General features: G+C 42.8%; 1 protein-coding gene across 7 annotated transcripts in view; it reads left to right on the forward strand.

Moving 5' to 3' along the window:
• FAM227B (family with sequence similarity 227 member B) overlaps positions 1–15,228 on the forward strand; it is a 203,421-nt gene that overhangs the window by 18,466 nt on the left and 169,727 nt on the right. For all 7 annotated transcript variants that reach the window (XM_039490421.1, XM_039490422.1, XM_039490427.1 and 4 more), the window contains exons 8-10: positions 130–231; positions 4,290–4,416; positions 10,195–10,335. In XM_039490421.1, the coding sequence (XP_039346355.1) occupies positions 130–231; positions 4,290–4,416; positions 10,195–10,335 (370 nt within the window). The remainder of the gene's footprint in view (positions 1–129; positions 232–4,289; positions 4,417–10,194; positions 10,336–15,228) is intronic.

The following is a 15,228-nucleotide window of genomic DNA, read 5'->3' on the forward strand; positions in this document are numbered from 1 at the left end:
CATTATATTATCTGTAGTAGTGGAATTGCTCGCATGAATAAGTACCCTGCCGAGTCAGGGCCTAAATTCTGACCATCATCATGTTAATTCATAACTATTTCTGATTTTATGTTGATTTTTCCTTTTAAGCCTAATCAAGAAGATCAAGATTACTTGTTTGACAGAATTGCAGACAGCTTTGTATCACTTTTCCTATGTGTCCCCAGTGATACTAAAGATGCTTTTTTTCAGGTAATGGTACAGTAACATATGAGTTGCAATGATTAGTTATATAAGTTTGGCAAGTTTTTAAGTCTCTTTTTCTTCCCTCTTGTACATGGTGTGGAAAAATGCATTAATTTCATGGAAATTGGTATGGCAGAGGGAAAAGCCATACAGAGACAAGCTCCCCCACAAACATAGACACAAACATTCCCTTGCTTAAACAATACATGTTTTGGGAGAGATGTATAGGAGGTTCCTGGCTGAACAAAAGGAAATAGAAGTTAGGGGGCAGCAGCTGCCCAGGGAAAATTTTCAAAAGTACCAGAGGCCAAAAGATCAGACTTTCAAAGAGATTTAGGCACCAAAACAGGTAAATAGGTGCCTAAGTCCACCATGTAGGCACCACTGACATTTTCAGAGCGACAGCTCATATGCCACCTAATCCCTTTATCTGCCTAGGTACCTTGAGCACCTACATTTCTGCTGGTAAGCATTTACAAAGCAATCTAAGTTTTGCTGCCACCCAACAGCTAACAAGCTGCTCACAGCAGTAGCTGAAGCCAAAGCCTTGAAGTGGGATTTTTGAAGTAGGAGAGAGAATGCTTACCTCACCTCCAGGGCTTTATCCTGTAGGTGTGCTCTAAAAATACCTGTTACCTGCCAGACTCTGCAGCAGGTAGTCTAGATTCAGGATATTGATAGATGGCAGCATATGTTTGTGGGGGCAGGGCGGTGCAAGGATATTTTGCGCCCTAGTCAAAACTTCCACCTTGCGCCCCCTGCCCCCACCCCTCCCCCCGGAGCATCGCTTATTATAAACTTTCAAAAGTGAATACTGCATAATGTGGCATTGTTCATTAGAATTAATACACATTCAGCTTGAAAATTTATTAACTTCATTATTTAGTCTACATATTTAATGAAAATAAATGACTAATCTGACAGGGTGCGGGGCTGGCTGGCTTTGGGCAGGGCAGGGGATGCGGAGCTGGTTGGAGATGGTGTCCGGGGTTGGCTGGAGACAGGGGGTTTGGGGCTGGCTTATGGCAGGGGGCTGCGGCAAGGGTTGGCTGGAGACAGGGGCTATGCGACTGGCTGGGGGCAGGGCAGGGGGTGTGGGGCTGGCTTTGGGCAGGGCAGGGAGTGTGGGGCTAGCTGGAGACAAGGGGTGTGGGGCTGGCTGCGGGCAGGGCAAGGGTTGTGGGGCTGGCTGCGGGTAGAGGGTGTGGGGCTGGCTGCGGGCAGGGCAGGGGGTGCAGCAGGGGCTGGCTGCGGGCAGGGCAAGGGTTGTGGGGCTGGCTGCGGGTAGAGGGTGTGGGGCTGGCTGCGGGCAGGGCAGGGGGTGCAGCAGGGGCTGGCTGCGGGCAGGGTGTGTGGGGCTGGCTGCGGGCAGGGCAGGGGGTGTGGGGCTGACTGGAGACAGGGGGTGGGGGGCTGGGTGCGGGCAGGGCAGGGGGTGCAGCAGAGGCTTGGTGCGGGCAGGGGGTGTGGGGCTGGCTGCGGGCAGGGCAGGGGGTGTGGGGCTGACTGGAGATAGGGCAGTGGGTGCAGGGGTGGCTGCGGGCAGGGGGTGCAGCAGGGGCTGGCTGCGGGCAGGGTGGTGGTTACCAGGGCTGTCTCTAGATATTCTGGGGCCCTACGCAGCCCCTCCATGGGGCTGGGGGTGTGGTGCCCCAGGCCCCTGTGGGGGGGTGGGAGCGGGGGGGCCCAGGCTTCGGTGGGGGGTCAGGCCTCCAGGGTTGCGGGGCTGGCTTGGAGGGTGGGGGGAACCGCCCCCCAGCACTCCCTGGCGGCACGGCTGGGGCCGGGTCTCTGCACTTCCCCCCACCGGTGAGTGCAGGCCCGGCCCTGCTGCAGAGCTCAGGGGAGTGGGGGTAGGGTGGGGCTTAGCAGGGGCGGGGGCCCTGGGGAAGAGCCAGAGCAGCAGGGAGCAGCACAGCGCCCCCAGCGGCCGGAGGAGGAATGACATCACTTCCTGGCCTGCCAGCCAGAGCTGATCAAAGCCACAGCACCCCCTCACACAGTGGTGGAAAGAGGGTTACACGTTTAGCCGGCGCCAGGTGAGCATCCCAGACATTTTGGGCACCGCTTTTTGGCGCCCTCAAATCTTGGTGCCCTAGGTGGCTGCCTAGTTTGCCTAGTGGTTGCACCAGCCCTGTACAGGGGGGACACAACCCAACAATTGCACAAAAAACATTCAGGGAACAGGGACATATAGAGCCAGCATGAGAAAGGTATCTAAATGAGCGAGAGAGAGAGAGAGAATTTTGGCAGGTAGGGCATAGGTTACCTAAGCAGCTGACCTGGCTTATGTGGCCAGGTACCCTATAGAGCAGTGGTCCCCAACACGGTGCCCACGGGCGTCGGGCATCTTAATGCGCCCGCATCCTGGCCCCCGGGAGAGCCTAACTCTCCCTATGTGTTGTATGAGGAACCTGGGTGTCAGACTCAGTGCTGTGAATACCACTGAGTGGCAGAGCTCCTAGGAGTTAGGCTCAGTGTTGCAACACCTAAGTCCCCTTTGTGAATCTAGCCTGGAAGCATTTTTGAACATGTTACCTTATGTAGCATACTCCTACTGAAAAGCACTATACAAATTTCTACTAAATCACATGTACGTTAATGCTGAGGACATAATTATCAACTTCTTCTTGAGCTAAAGGTCATCAACTGGACCTTACAAGAGGGGTTGCACCCTTCCTTAGGATTAGTGGGGCAATTAAAACTAAACTGTCAATTATCTAATATTAGTTAAGCATTTTGAGATCCTCAGATGACACACTATATACACTCATATTCTCCTCCTCATATAGGAGTTATGTGGATTATTTCATTAATTTACGTGAGGTTCTCCAATACTGTGGTGATGAGCACAAAAGAACATCCAATAAACTAGGACTTACTCTTGATTTTCCTGCCAGCAAATCTAACTCAGAGGCTGTGGCATTTGGAACTCCTCCAGTGTGAGGCTGCATTTAAGCTATTACTAGGCTATTTCGTCACCATTCACTCTGTATATTTGACAAACAATTTACTCTGGCTAGACTTTTCCTGTTGGTGTGTCTATTTGGGGGCCCTGTAGCCACAAAGTGGTACAATCAACCAGGAGAAAATAGTCATTAGGTCTAAAAATGCCATGTGCAAGTCCATGAGGTGTTGTTCTGGGTGGGGTCTTGCCTCCCACTCCCAAGGAGGAATTAGAAATACATATAGTTACAAGTATATTTGTATGGTGTAAGTGTTTAGTATGCAACATATATTATGACATTGCTTGGACCAGAATCCAGATATGTGCTAGCATTTAAAATTCAGATTGATATGTTGCAGCAGCTGTGTTTTTTATTCAGCCTGCATGACTTATATGAAATTTAAAATAAACTCCTAGGTTTAAATTGTAAGAATGAAATGTTTGCATAGTATTTTCTTATGAAAATGTTATCTGAATAGACTTTTTTTTAAAATGCTGATATGGTGCAAAAGTTAGTATGCACATATCTGAACCTATATATTCTAGGTAGAGAAAACAGAGCAATGTGTGTGGGGGTGAGAAAGAAAGAGAGAGGAGAGTGACAACTTCTAATGTTAGAACAACATGCTGGCAATCTGAAATTAATACCTGGCTTAAACAATATGTGACCAATGAAATGTGATCCTAAAATAAACATGGCAAACTTTTCCAAAATGCTTACTTTTCATTACATATAATGATTACTTAAACCTTAAGCAATTTTTTTTATTCCCAATTCACTCATCCATGCTTCATTTGAGCCCATAATGACTCATTCAGAGATTATAAACTTAGTCTTTTGGAATCAGCATTTTACAATTCTTGTTCTAGCTGCCAACCTTGACTTGTACCCTTTTTCAGCAAGGTATTGACCATTACACCTGCTATTATATTTGACAGATATTTAATATTTCATACAAATAATAAAGACAAACTATTTTGAATGCATTAGTTCAATGATTACTGCATTTTGCTTTATTTTTTATGTAAACAGAATTATAACTATGGTAAAATTAGTACTAAAGCTCTTTTTGTAACCTTATAATTATTATATTCAGTTTATTTCTTATTTTGGCAGGTGTATCCTGATTGTTTGTCACAAGTCATCTATGTTGCTTTCTGTGAAGCATTTCCAGAATCCAATAAATCTTTTGATGATGCATTTAAAGATGGACTAGTGGATTTAATTTTTCAATGGGTATCAGGTACTGTTAGCTAATTTAAATACACTTTTGAAATGTATTATATTAGGATTTCCAGATTTCTTTCCCTCTTTTAAAAATTATTACTTTTACCCCCACTAGTGGTATTTAATAATAATAATAATAATAATAATAATAATTAATCTATTACTAGAAATAAAATTGTCAAAGATGCTCTTCTGAGTCTGGAGCATTAATATCTCAAATTCCAACTCTTGGTTAGAGAATGGAAAACAATAGGTGGTAGACTGGAAAACAAATGGAGATAATTTGAGCTGATTGTTCATCATCATCTCTGTGGAACAAATGTTCTTACATTATTTAAGGAAATAATTAACCTAGACCTGACTGAGGATAAATTTAAGTCAATTATTTTGTAGCTCCATGTAACTCAGTATGTTTCCACTTGCACCTTAGCTAATTGGATTTGTGAAAGCTTGTCTAGAACCTTTAGCTTTATTCATTAATGAAATTATAAATTCTTTTATTAATAATTTTAAAAGTTAATGTTACTTAACGTTTAATGGTACTTTAAGATGCCTCAGCATTATAGAATTTGAGGTTTTGTGAGTGGGTATTAACTTTAGAAATTAAATTTTCTTGCATAATGCCAGCACTTAACATATTTAACGTAACACATCTGACCTTACGAGCTGTCATCAAATCTGTAATCTCTGCCTCATTGCAGAGGTCCGGGAAATATTTAACTTTTGCAGAATTAGCCAGCAATTGTATAATGATCCCCAGGAATATGTATCAATGTCTTCTTATGAGCGAGCTGCTGTCTGTGATTAGGGTTGCCAACTTTCTACTCACACAAAACTGAACACCCTTGCCCCGCCCCTGCCCTGTGCCTCCTCCAAGGCCCCGTCCATGTCCCGCCCCTTCTCTGAGGCCCTGCCCCCACACACTCCATCCCCCCCTTTGTCGCTTGCTCTCCCCACCCTCACTCACTCGCTCATTTTCATCCGGCTGGCTCAGGGGGCTGGGTTGAGGGAGGGAGCGAGGACTCTGACTGGGGTGCGGGCTCCGGGATGGGCCAGAAATGAGTTCAGAATGCAGGCGGGGGCTCCAGGCTGAGGCAGTGGGTTAGAATGTGAGAGGCTGGGGGTGCGGGCTCTGGGGTGGGGCCAGGGATGATGGGTTTGGGGTGCAGGAGGCGGCTCCAGGCTGGGGATGGAGCTGAGAGATTCGGAGTATGGGAGGAGGGTCCAGGCTGAAGCAGGAGTTTGGGGTGTGGGAGGAGGTACGGGCACTGGGCATGGGGTGCAGGGCCAGAAATGAGGGGTTCAGGGTGTGGGAGGGGGCTTCAGGCTGGGGCAGGGGGTTGGGGTGCGGGGGAGTGAGGGCTCTGGCTGGGGGTGCGGGCTCTGATGTGGGGCCAGGGATGAGGGATTTGGGGTTCAGGAGGGTGCTCCAGGCTGGGACCGAGGGGTTTAGAGGGCAGGAGGGGAACACGAGGGGGGGGCACCATGGGCCAGATGTAATTAACCACGGGGCCGAATCCGGCCCGTGTGCCCTAGGTTCTCCATCCCTGCCCTACACATAGGAGTTGGATGGGGGACATACCGGCTGCTTCCAGAGATCAGCGCCGAGGAGAGGCTAGCAGGGAGCCTGCCAGCCATGCCATGCTGCACCGCTAACCAGATAATCAACAGCCTGGTTAGCAGTGCTGACCGGAGCTGCCAGGATTTCTTTTTGACCAGGTGTTCCGGTCGAAAACCAGACATCTGGTCACCCTATGCACCATTCTGACTCTTTCTCTGTGATCCTGTGTGAAGGGAATATTCAGGAAGAATCTGTGGTGAGCACAGCAATGCAGCAAGAATGTAAAATCTTCAGGCCATGATTGAAAGAGAAAGTGTTGGGTGATTATTGGAAAAGAAAGTAGGCAGAGAGACGACGTGAATTATCTGTGTTGGAGGGAGCACTAGAACATCTTCCCCATGAATTAATCTTAAATGTTCTGTGAAAATACTTGGAACTGGAAAGCCTGGGGTGAATGCAGTTTATTCCATTTTCCAGGAGCAATTTTTTTCAATTTCTATAAAGATTATTACAGGGACCAAGCTGTGTCTGGTCTGATAGACATTCTTTGGCAGCAGAATTTGATTTGAAATTTTTATTATTAATGTCTGCATGGTCTATTACCAAGGTATAATAATAATAGATTTTATTTGCTTTTAATCAACATCCAGACATAGATGAACACAATACATTGCGGAAGAGAGATTTTTTTAAAGGAAATCATGCTTTACCAATCTATTAGAATTCTTTGAGGGGTTCAGCAAGGATGTAGACAAGGGTGAGCCAGTTGATACAGTGTTGTTGGACTTTCAGAAAGTCTTTGACAAGCTCCCTCACCAAAGGCTCTTAAGTAAAGTAAGCAGTCATGGGATAAGAGGGAAGGTCCTCTCATAGATTAGTAACTGGTTAAATATAGGAAATGAAGGGTAGGAATGAATGGTCAGTTTTCACATTGAGAAGGGAAATAGCAGGGTCCCCCGACGATCATTCTGAGACCTGTGCTGTTCAACATATTCATAAATGATTTGGAAAAGTGGGTAAACAGTGCTGGGACAGTGACAAAGTTTGCAGGTAAAGATAATTAAGATCAAAGCTGACTGTGAAGAGTTACAAAGGGATCTCACAAAACTGGGTGACTGGGCAACAAAATAGAGATGAAATTCAATGTTGATAAGTGCAAAGTAATGCAATGTAATCCCAACTATACATACAAATGATGTTAGCTAAATTAGCTGTTACCACTCAAGAAAAATCTTGGAGTCATTGTGGATAGTTCGCTGAAAATATCTGGTCAATGTGCTGTGGCAGTCAAAAAATCTAGCAGAATGTTAGGAACCTTTAAGAAAGAGAGAGATAATAAAACAGAAAATATCATAATTCCTCTATATATGAAGCTATGGTATGCCCACACCTTGAGTACTGTGTGCAGTTCTAGTCACCGCATCTCAAAAAAAGATATATTAGAATTGGAATAGGTACAGAGAGGAGCAACAAATATTATTAGGGATATAGAGCAGAATATAGAGGAGAGATTAAAAAGACTGGGACTGTTCAGTTTGGAAAAGAGATGACGAAGGGGGGATATGATAGAGGTCTATAAAACCATGAATGGTGTGGAGAAAACGAATAGTGAAGTGTTATTTACCCTTTACCGAATACAAGAACCTAGAGTCACCCAATGAAATCAATAGGCAACAGGTTTAAAACAAATATTAAAAAGTACTGCTTCACACCAACTCATTGTCATGGGATGTTGTGAAGGCCAAAAGTAAAACTGGGTTCAAAAAAGAATTAGATAAGTTCATGGAGGATAGGTCCACCAATGGCTATTAGTCAGGATGGGCAGGGACACAATCCCATGCTCCAGGTGTCTTTAAAACTCTGACTCCCAGAAACTGGGACTGGATGACAGTCCCAGATCTTTCTGTGGTAGGGTAGGGCACCCCCTTTGGGTTATATGGGGAGTGCACATGCTTGAATCGAATTACTCCATCCCCATCCCAGTGGGTGCTGTGGGGCATCTTTTCGTGGGCTGGCAACCTTCCAGCTGGGGACTCTTGACTGTCAAGTCCCTTCTCTATGTCCCTTGTGATGCCACCAAACATCCCATAGTCAGCAAAATAGGTTAAACTAAAGACAAACTTGTAATCAGCTCCCTCCAGGATATGGGACTCTGGGAGTATCAAGGCCACTTCAGAGCTCACTGGGCTCCAGTACAAGCCCCTGTTCTTTTCCCCTTCAACTCAGGGGTTCTGCACCCTCCTTCTGCAAGGGCAGGGCTCAGTAGGCTGTCAGTCCTCTCTCCAGGGCTGGAGAAGCTGAACAGTTTGTTCCTTTCCCAGGGTTGCCCCCATCTGAGTGGAGTTCCCTCTCTTTTAGCTCCTCCTCCAGTCCTGGCATGCTTTGCAGGAGCAGCCTGACAGGGCCAATCCAGCCCAAAGCAGCTCCTTACCCCTTACATACTAGTCGGGGTGTATATACACTGTCACATAGGGACTGGATCGTCCATAATTGCCACGAACTGTTCATTCCTTCTGAAGCATCTGGCATTGGCCACTGTGGGAAGACAGGATACTGGGAGAATACTAGATACTGACAGACCATGGGTCTGACCCACTATGGCCATTCTTATGTTTTTAGACTGAACTTCATCTGGACTATTGATTATATATCAGATGCAGACTACTTTAGCGCTTATTTGTTTACATTTTAGCCAATGTGGGCTTCACTGACATGTGCATTGGCTAAACATTGCACTGCTGTGATAAACAGTAGAAATATATTTTTATATACCTGTAAAATGCCAAAAATGTTTTTCTCTATATTTTCCCCCTCTGTTGAAAAGCATTGTTTTTCAGGCAAAAAATACTTTGATCTTAACAGGAGACAAAGAGAAAATTACTCAGAGAAAAAAAATGCATTAAAAATCTCATTTTAGGAGGTCTCTGCACCCCAAGGTCACAGTCTACCACTCTTCTCTGCATATGCTGTTTTACCATGGCAGGGCTCCTCAGCAGTCAGAATAATGTCCTGTGGATTATATTTTTATTGCTTGTCTGGGCAAGAACAAAGTTAATTCCCAGTGAGACCCTGCTGCTCACAGCAACATACATATTAACCTGCTGAGGGATAAATGTGCACCATAACTCCCAAAAGGGTCTTGCACTGGCACGAGCTAGTTAAACCCAAGAATCTAGCCTGTAATATGTGTCTACAGTAAATAGACAGTGGGCAGAGTTATCAAGAATTCAGTTGGACCAAATGCCAAAAGATAACTAGAAGATCACTGCTGTGGCTTGGATTCCATATGTCTCTGGAAATACTGAAACGTTTGGGTTAGAGGCAGTAAAACACTACTGGCAAGGAAATAGAAAGCCACCAAATAAAGCAAATTATAGACCCCAGCCAGGATAACTTGCAGCCTTAACAAAATCTTTCATTGTAAATGTTTTGTAATGTTAAATTTCCAAAATGGGAACAACTATAAAATAAAGATATTTCTCCTCTCATGAAATATATATTAAGATATCCATACACAAAATCAAGTGGAAAAGGAAGTTAACAAAAATAGTAAATTAAGATAATGAAATGAAAACAAAATATTGAATAGTAAAATGGGCATTCAAGGTCCAAACCTGGAAAGAAAGACTTTTTAAAAAAATAACGCTACTCAAGCAAGTGAAAGCCTAGCATGAGCCACAACAAACTTTGTTTAAATTAGCCATGTGTCACCAAATACATGAATTTTAAAGATGTGCATTTCAAAACTCTTGAAGAAAAACTGACACCACTATTCCTAATTCCACTGCAGATGGTAAAATGAATGAGTATTGGTTGTGCAGTTAGAGCAACAACTGTTAAAGACCAGAATACTTTGGTAAAACTCTCTAAACATCTTTCATAAAACGGTAATTAAGAAAATAATAGTTATTCCAAATGCTGACATAAATTAAGAATCTCTGTTAATTGTATACAAATAAATAGTAATCTGCACAAAATCAAACCGTGAGCATGATCTTGCCAGCACTCATGCCTGTGCTTAACTTTAAGAATGTGAGAATTCCTAGGGAAGTTAGTGCAATTGCTTACTATTTTAAAGTTAAGCATGTGCTTAAGTGTTTGCAGATTCGGGACCTGAAAAGGAATCAAAAATCTTAACTTCATTTGAAAGGATAACATGTCTGGTATAGGATAGCTTTCAAAAGTAACACCAAATACTTCTTTCTTTTTCTAAAGTTAACTTATGCTTTTCAGGTCTAAAGCCACAGAAATTTGCTTGGAGGAAATGGAATCTAGAGTGCCTGAAGAAGCCCACAGTAAATAGTAGCAAGAAGGATACTATTACCAAGGCACCAGTTAAGGAGTCTGGCAAATCCAAAGCAGTCATTGAAGCTTGTGAGTATTTTTCAAATGCACAGAATGCATTGCAGCATGAATAGCTGAATGGAACATATAGTACTTTGCAAAGTCTAATATAATTGTCAACAGAAATCATTATTCACACTTCCATTTTATTTTGTAAAGGGTATCCAAATAAAAAAATTATAATAATTTGGAACTTTTGGATTGACTCATACATATATCTTGCTGTTTTGCTAATATTTGCTTTTAGAGAAATCTGTAAAGAAAAAAATGAATGTGAATGTCAAATACTTAAAATAGCTGCTAATATGAGGGCCTCATATGGCCATTCATCTGTTGTGCAGAGATCCCTTTCTCCACTTCATCCAGTGGTACGTGAGTCTTCCTCTCACTCCTTCCTGCTGCCTGGATCTGATTTCCACCATTCTCCCTTCTGTTACCATTCCTCCTCCTCGCTCCTGGTGGACCAGCTCTTTCACCACCCCATGCCTTTCTTGCAGGGCCGGCTCCAGGCACCAACTAAGCAAGCAGGTGCTTGCGGGGGGGCATTACAAAGGGGCGGCACTCCGTCCGCTATTGGGGTGGCTCATCCGGGTCTTCGGCGGAAATTCAGCGGCGGGTCCCTCAGTCCCTCTCTTCTTCTTTGAGCTGCCGCTGAAGTGCTGCCGAAGAGGAAGAGAGGGAGTGAAGGACCCGCTGCCGAACTGCTGCTGAAGAATGGAGTGGCGCGATTTAGCTGCTGCTGAAGTGCTGCCGATCGGCTTTTTTTTTTTTTTTTTTTTGCTGCTTGGGATGGCAGAAAACCTGGAGCCGGCCCTGCTTTCTTGATCCTTCCCACTGCTTAGCATCTTACTTCAAGCCCATTCTCTTGATGCCAGCATACACCCTTGTTCCATTTCATTTCCTGGTTCAAGTGCCTCTACTGTGGGGTGTCCAACCTATGATGCCGGAAGGTCTAAGTGGTGGCCCACAGTCTTGACAATTTATATTTGATTATAAATTGAAAATGCATTTTCTGAGCTGCATCCTATGATCTTTAAAGTGAAGAGTTTGAATCAACCCCATCTCTATGCAGCAAAAGTAGGAAGAGCTGCTTTCCCATCTGCCTCCCATCAACTCCTCTGCAGTCTCAGCAGCAGCTCTCTGGGAACTGAAAGTGCTCTAAACAACAGTAATTTCCTCAGTATTTCAGCTGCTCAGCAGCATCCCCAATGGGCACCTGCTACACTGCAGGGGAGAAATGATAGAATGGCTGTGACTGTTCCATATCTGCTTCGCTGTTGGGCTGTCAGAGCCCCAGTACAGGAACTTTATTGGCTCTGTTTCAGACTAAGGGAGACCTTCTCCTAGCCAAACACCAAGAGCAAGAGAGGGGGGAAAGTTGAGAACCAACAACCTGTTCCATGTCCTTGATTCTCTGCTCCAGCCCTAGCTCCAGTGAAAGTTATGGCATCAGAGAGGCTGCTCTAACTTGTACTTGTTAGTTATGGACCAGAAAGGATGGACCAAGGGAGCAGAGCAGGGCAGATAATCTGTCCCTAAATACTGATTGTGCACCTCTGATCTTTTTGAAATATGTTTGGATCTCAGACTGAAAAGGTTGGACACCACGGCTCTATATCATCACCTGCCTATAGTGTTGAGTGAGCATTTCATTCTGCATTGACTCTGCTGTGTCAGCTTGTACAGGATGCCTCACGATCAGCTCTAGAAGATATAGGAGTAGAATGATCACAAGGTGTGTTTTATGACCAGGGCACCTGGCTTTGGACTAACGTGCAACGATTCTCACATAGCTTGCCCATAGCGAAAGCACAGGAGAACCACTCTAGTCTGACTACATGTATTGAGTGTGCTGCCTAACTGATTCTGAATAGGGGCTGCAGGATTGTGGCCCTACACAAAAGGCATTTTACTTTTTATAGGTCTTTCTTTTATTTACAGAATTATTTTTGCTTGTATGAGCTGACCATGCATATCTACTGCATAATAAGGCTGGGCATCTCTCAGTCTTCAGTTGTTGACTTGTAGCCTTCCTTGCTCTTCTTCCTTGTTCTAATTTCTGTGTTTCCTTTCAAGTACAATAAGTAAAGAATGAACCACAATTGCATTAAGGAAAGCTGAAATTAGCACTGTCATCAGGCTTACTGTATAATTCCTGTCCTACCACTCAGGTTCCAATCTCAAAAGGAGGTTCTTGCTTTCAGTATTCTATATTTATATGTCGCTTAGTCTGCAATAACACAGTTTTAAAATAGACATTTATCTAAAATACTGAAGGGACATTGTCAGGAGAATCTTTAGCTTTTGAAAAACGATAAGCTTTTACAAAACCTGAAACTAACAAAAACGTTTGCATGAATTTTGCAAGTTATCATGTTTTTGTTTTTAATGAATCAGATTTGTCTTGCAGTTCTGGAACCCCATCATTGCAGCATTGTGCTGGTACAAGAGAACATGAATATTAAACTAAGTAGAAAGTAAATATATGTGCAGCAGGTTAAGTAAAACACGCCTTGTTCTGGACATAACCCTCTTCTCCTTACTGGAGCTGTGCTACCTATCCACAGTTGTTCCTAAAGTCATAGGGGCTAGAGTAACCCTGTATTTGGCCCCAAAAGAGGAAGGCAATGATTTGATTTGTGTGGTGTGTAATGTACATGGTTCTCTCTTACCCTCATTCACTAAATGTGGGAGGGTATTACTATTATATCTCATACTTTTAAACCTCCCATCCCACCATTTACCATGTTCTTTTAAGGGTTGCAGGAAACATGTAGTCTAGTGAATTGTTCTCATTTATGGCAATTGAGAGGCTGGTTATATAGACAACCATATGATGCCTGAAGAAGAATCATGTTAATGTGATCTGTCACTCCCCAGAAGAAAGTATTTCCTAGTTTCAGTGGTACATAGAGGCCAAAATGACAATAATCCTTAGCTCTTATGTGGTGCTTTTCCTCTGTAGGTCTCATAGTGCTTTAGAAAAGGTAGGAATCATTATCTCCATTTTGCAGATGAGGAACTGAGGTTCTGAGATGTGAAGTGATTTACCTAAGCACAGCAGGTCAACTGCAGAGCCAGGAATAAAACCCAGGTCTCCTGACTCCCAATCTGGCATGCTATCTACTGGACCATGCTGACTTAGCAGCCAATAGCCACATAGCCATTTTATTCCCTTATAACTGGTGTTGTCCAATGTAAAATTAAATTAATGTTACGCTGGCTGTCTATAAGGTACATATTTTGAGTCCCTACACATTGTTCCCATAAAAAGGGAGACTGGGAGCACTTAACTTTTATTACCGAAAATATGTCTAGCCTAAATAATAACTTATAATATTAAAATGGCTATGAAAAACAGACTAGTAATGGAGATTTTTTTTAACAAGATTGGTATATTGAAACATGTTTGTTTGAGGTTCTTTTGTCAGGGAGGGCGGGATTGTACCGTTGTTTAGAGTAGAGTTAATACATAGAGGTGTCTAGTGGGATTTTAAAAAGTGCCTAAGCGGGTTAGGCATCTAACATCCACTGAAATTATTGTGAGTTATGCATATAACCTGCTTAGGGGCTACTAAAAATCCCTCTAGGCACCTATTTGCATCTTTAGGCACCTTAAAACCTTTGAAGATCTTGCCCTCAATCGATTTTAGTGGGTGTTATGAGTGCTCAGTGCTGCTCAAGAGGCATTCAATACTTTTGTCAGATCAGACCCTGGACCATCATTACTGGAAGAACTGTTCCAAGAATGATAGTAAAAATAGTAAGACTTCATAGGTAAAGAAAGATTCAGATAGCAAAATATCCTTCCTCAGGAACAGGTCAAAAAGTACTGTAATTTTCAAGTATGAAGTATGTTCATCTATTTTAAAGTCCTGTTCTTGTTGGAGCCCCACTAAAGGAAAATATTTTATTTCCTTTTCTCATTGTGAAATGATTTTTTCTTACTTCAGTTCTCTGTTCAGCTGATGACGTTAAAACCCAGCCTTTACAAGTGTAGAGCTTCTTAAAAATTTAAGTAAAAGGGTTTTTTTAATGAAACAAATGGTTAGTAGTGAGTTAAAATCTGTCTTACAAACAAAATTGAAGAAAATCTCCCTTTTTAGGTCTGGAATGTAAGCAGTTATACAATTTCAGTATCTGGAATGCCTCAGGATTTACAAGCAAGCTTGTTTAAGCGAGTGCATTATTAGATTATTTACAAGACTAAGGTTTTTAATGCTTGATTTTCTTTATACTACGTGAAGTTTTGTGTAATTTTTAAAAATACTAGAAAGTATGGAGATATAATATAAAATAATTTGGATTTACACTCTGCTTTTTAAAAGCATTGTTAGGAGTTTTAGCTGTGTGAATCATTACAGTTAACAGAAGCCTCATGTTTAAAACCTCATGTAATTCCTTAAAAAATATACTCTTTGGAGTTTCTGTTTTAAAGTGCAGGTCTACTCTAAAAATGACTATGTAAAATTAGCAGAGTAGGGTTCCATGTTTATTGCCATTAAATACTCCATATCAAATTTGCTCCATTTTCAAGTGAAAAGTTTTGCTAACTGTCGCCTCTGAAAACTCAGTCTGGAATGGAAAAAACAGGCTGAATTCTTTCCTTTTCATGAAATATTGTAAGTAAATAAAGAAATAATTATGGAATTCCTGAGTTCTGACCTCAGCTTTAACTGTGACTGCATCTATTGCTTTAGGCGAATCACCTATCTTCTCTGTCTCAGTTCCTCCAGCTGTAAAATGGAGATAATTATGAAAATAATAATACTTTCCTAAATACTTCATCTGGTGTTGTGAAAATAAATCCACTTATTATTTGTAAAGTGTTCTGACAATTAAAAGTACTGTGTAAGTGCTATTCTTATGTAAGTGTAGTGTAGTGACAATTGCTTTCCGTGTCAGTATTAGCTTGCTGCGTTT

The sequence above is a fragment of the Mauremys reevesii genome, linkage group 10 (assembly GCF_016161935.1).
Source record: "Mauremys reevesii isolate NIE-2019 linkage group 10, ASM1616193v1, whole genome shotgun sequence".
Lineage (NCBI taxonomy): Eukaryota > Metazoa > Chordata > Testudines > Geoemydidae > Mauremys > Mauremys reevesii.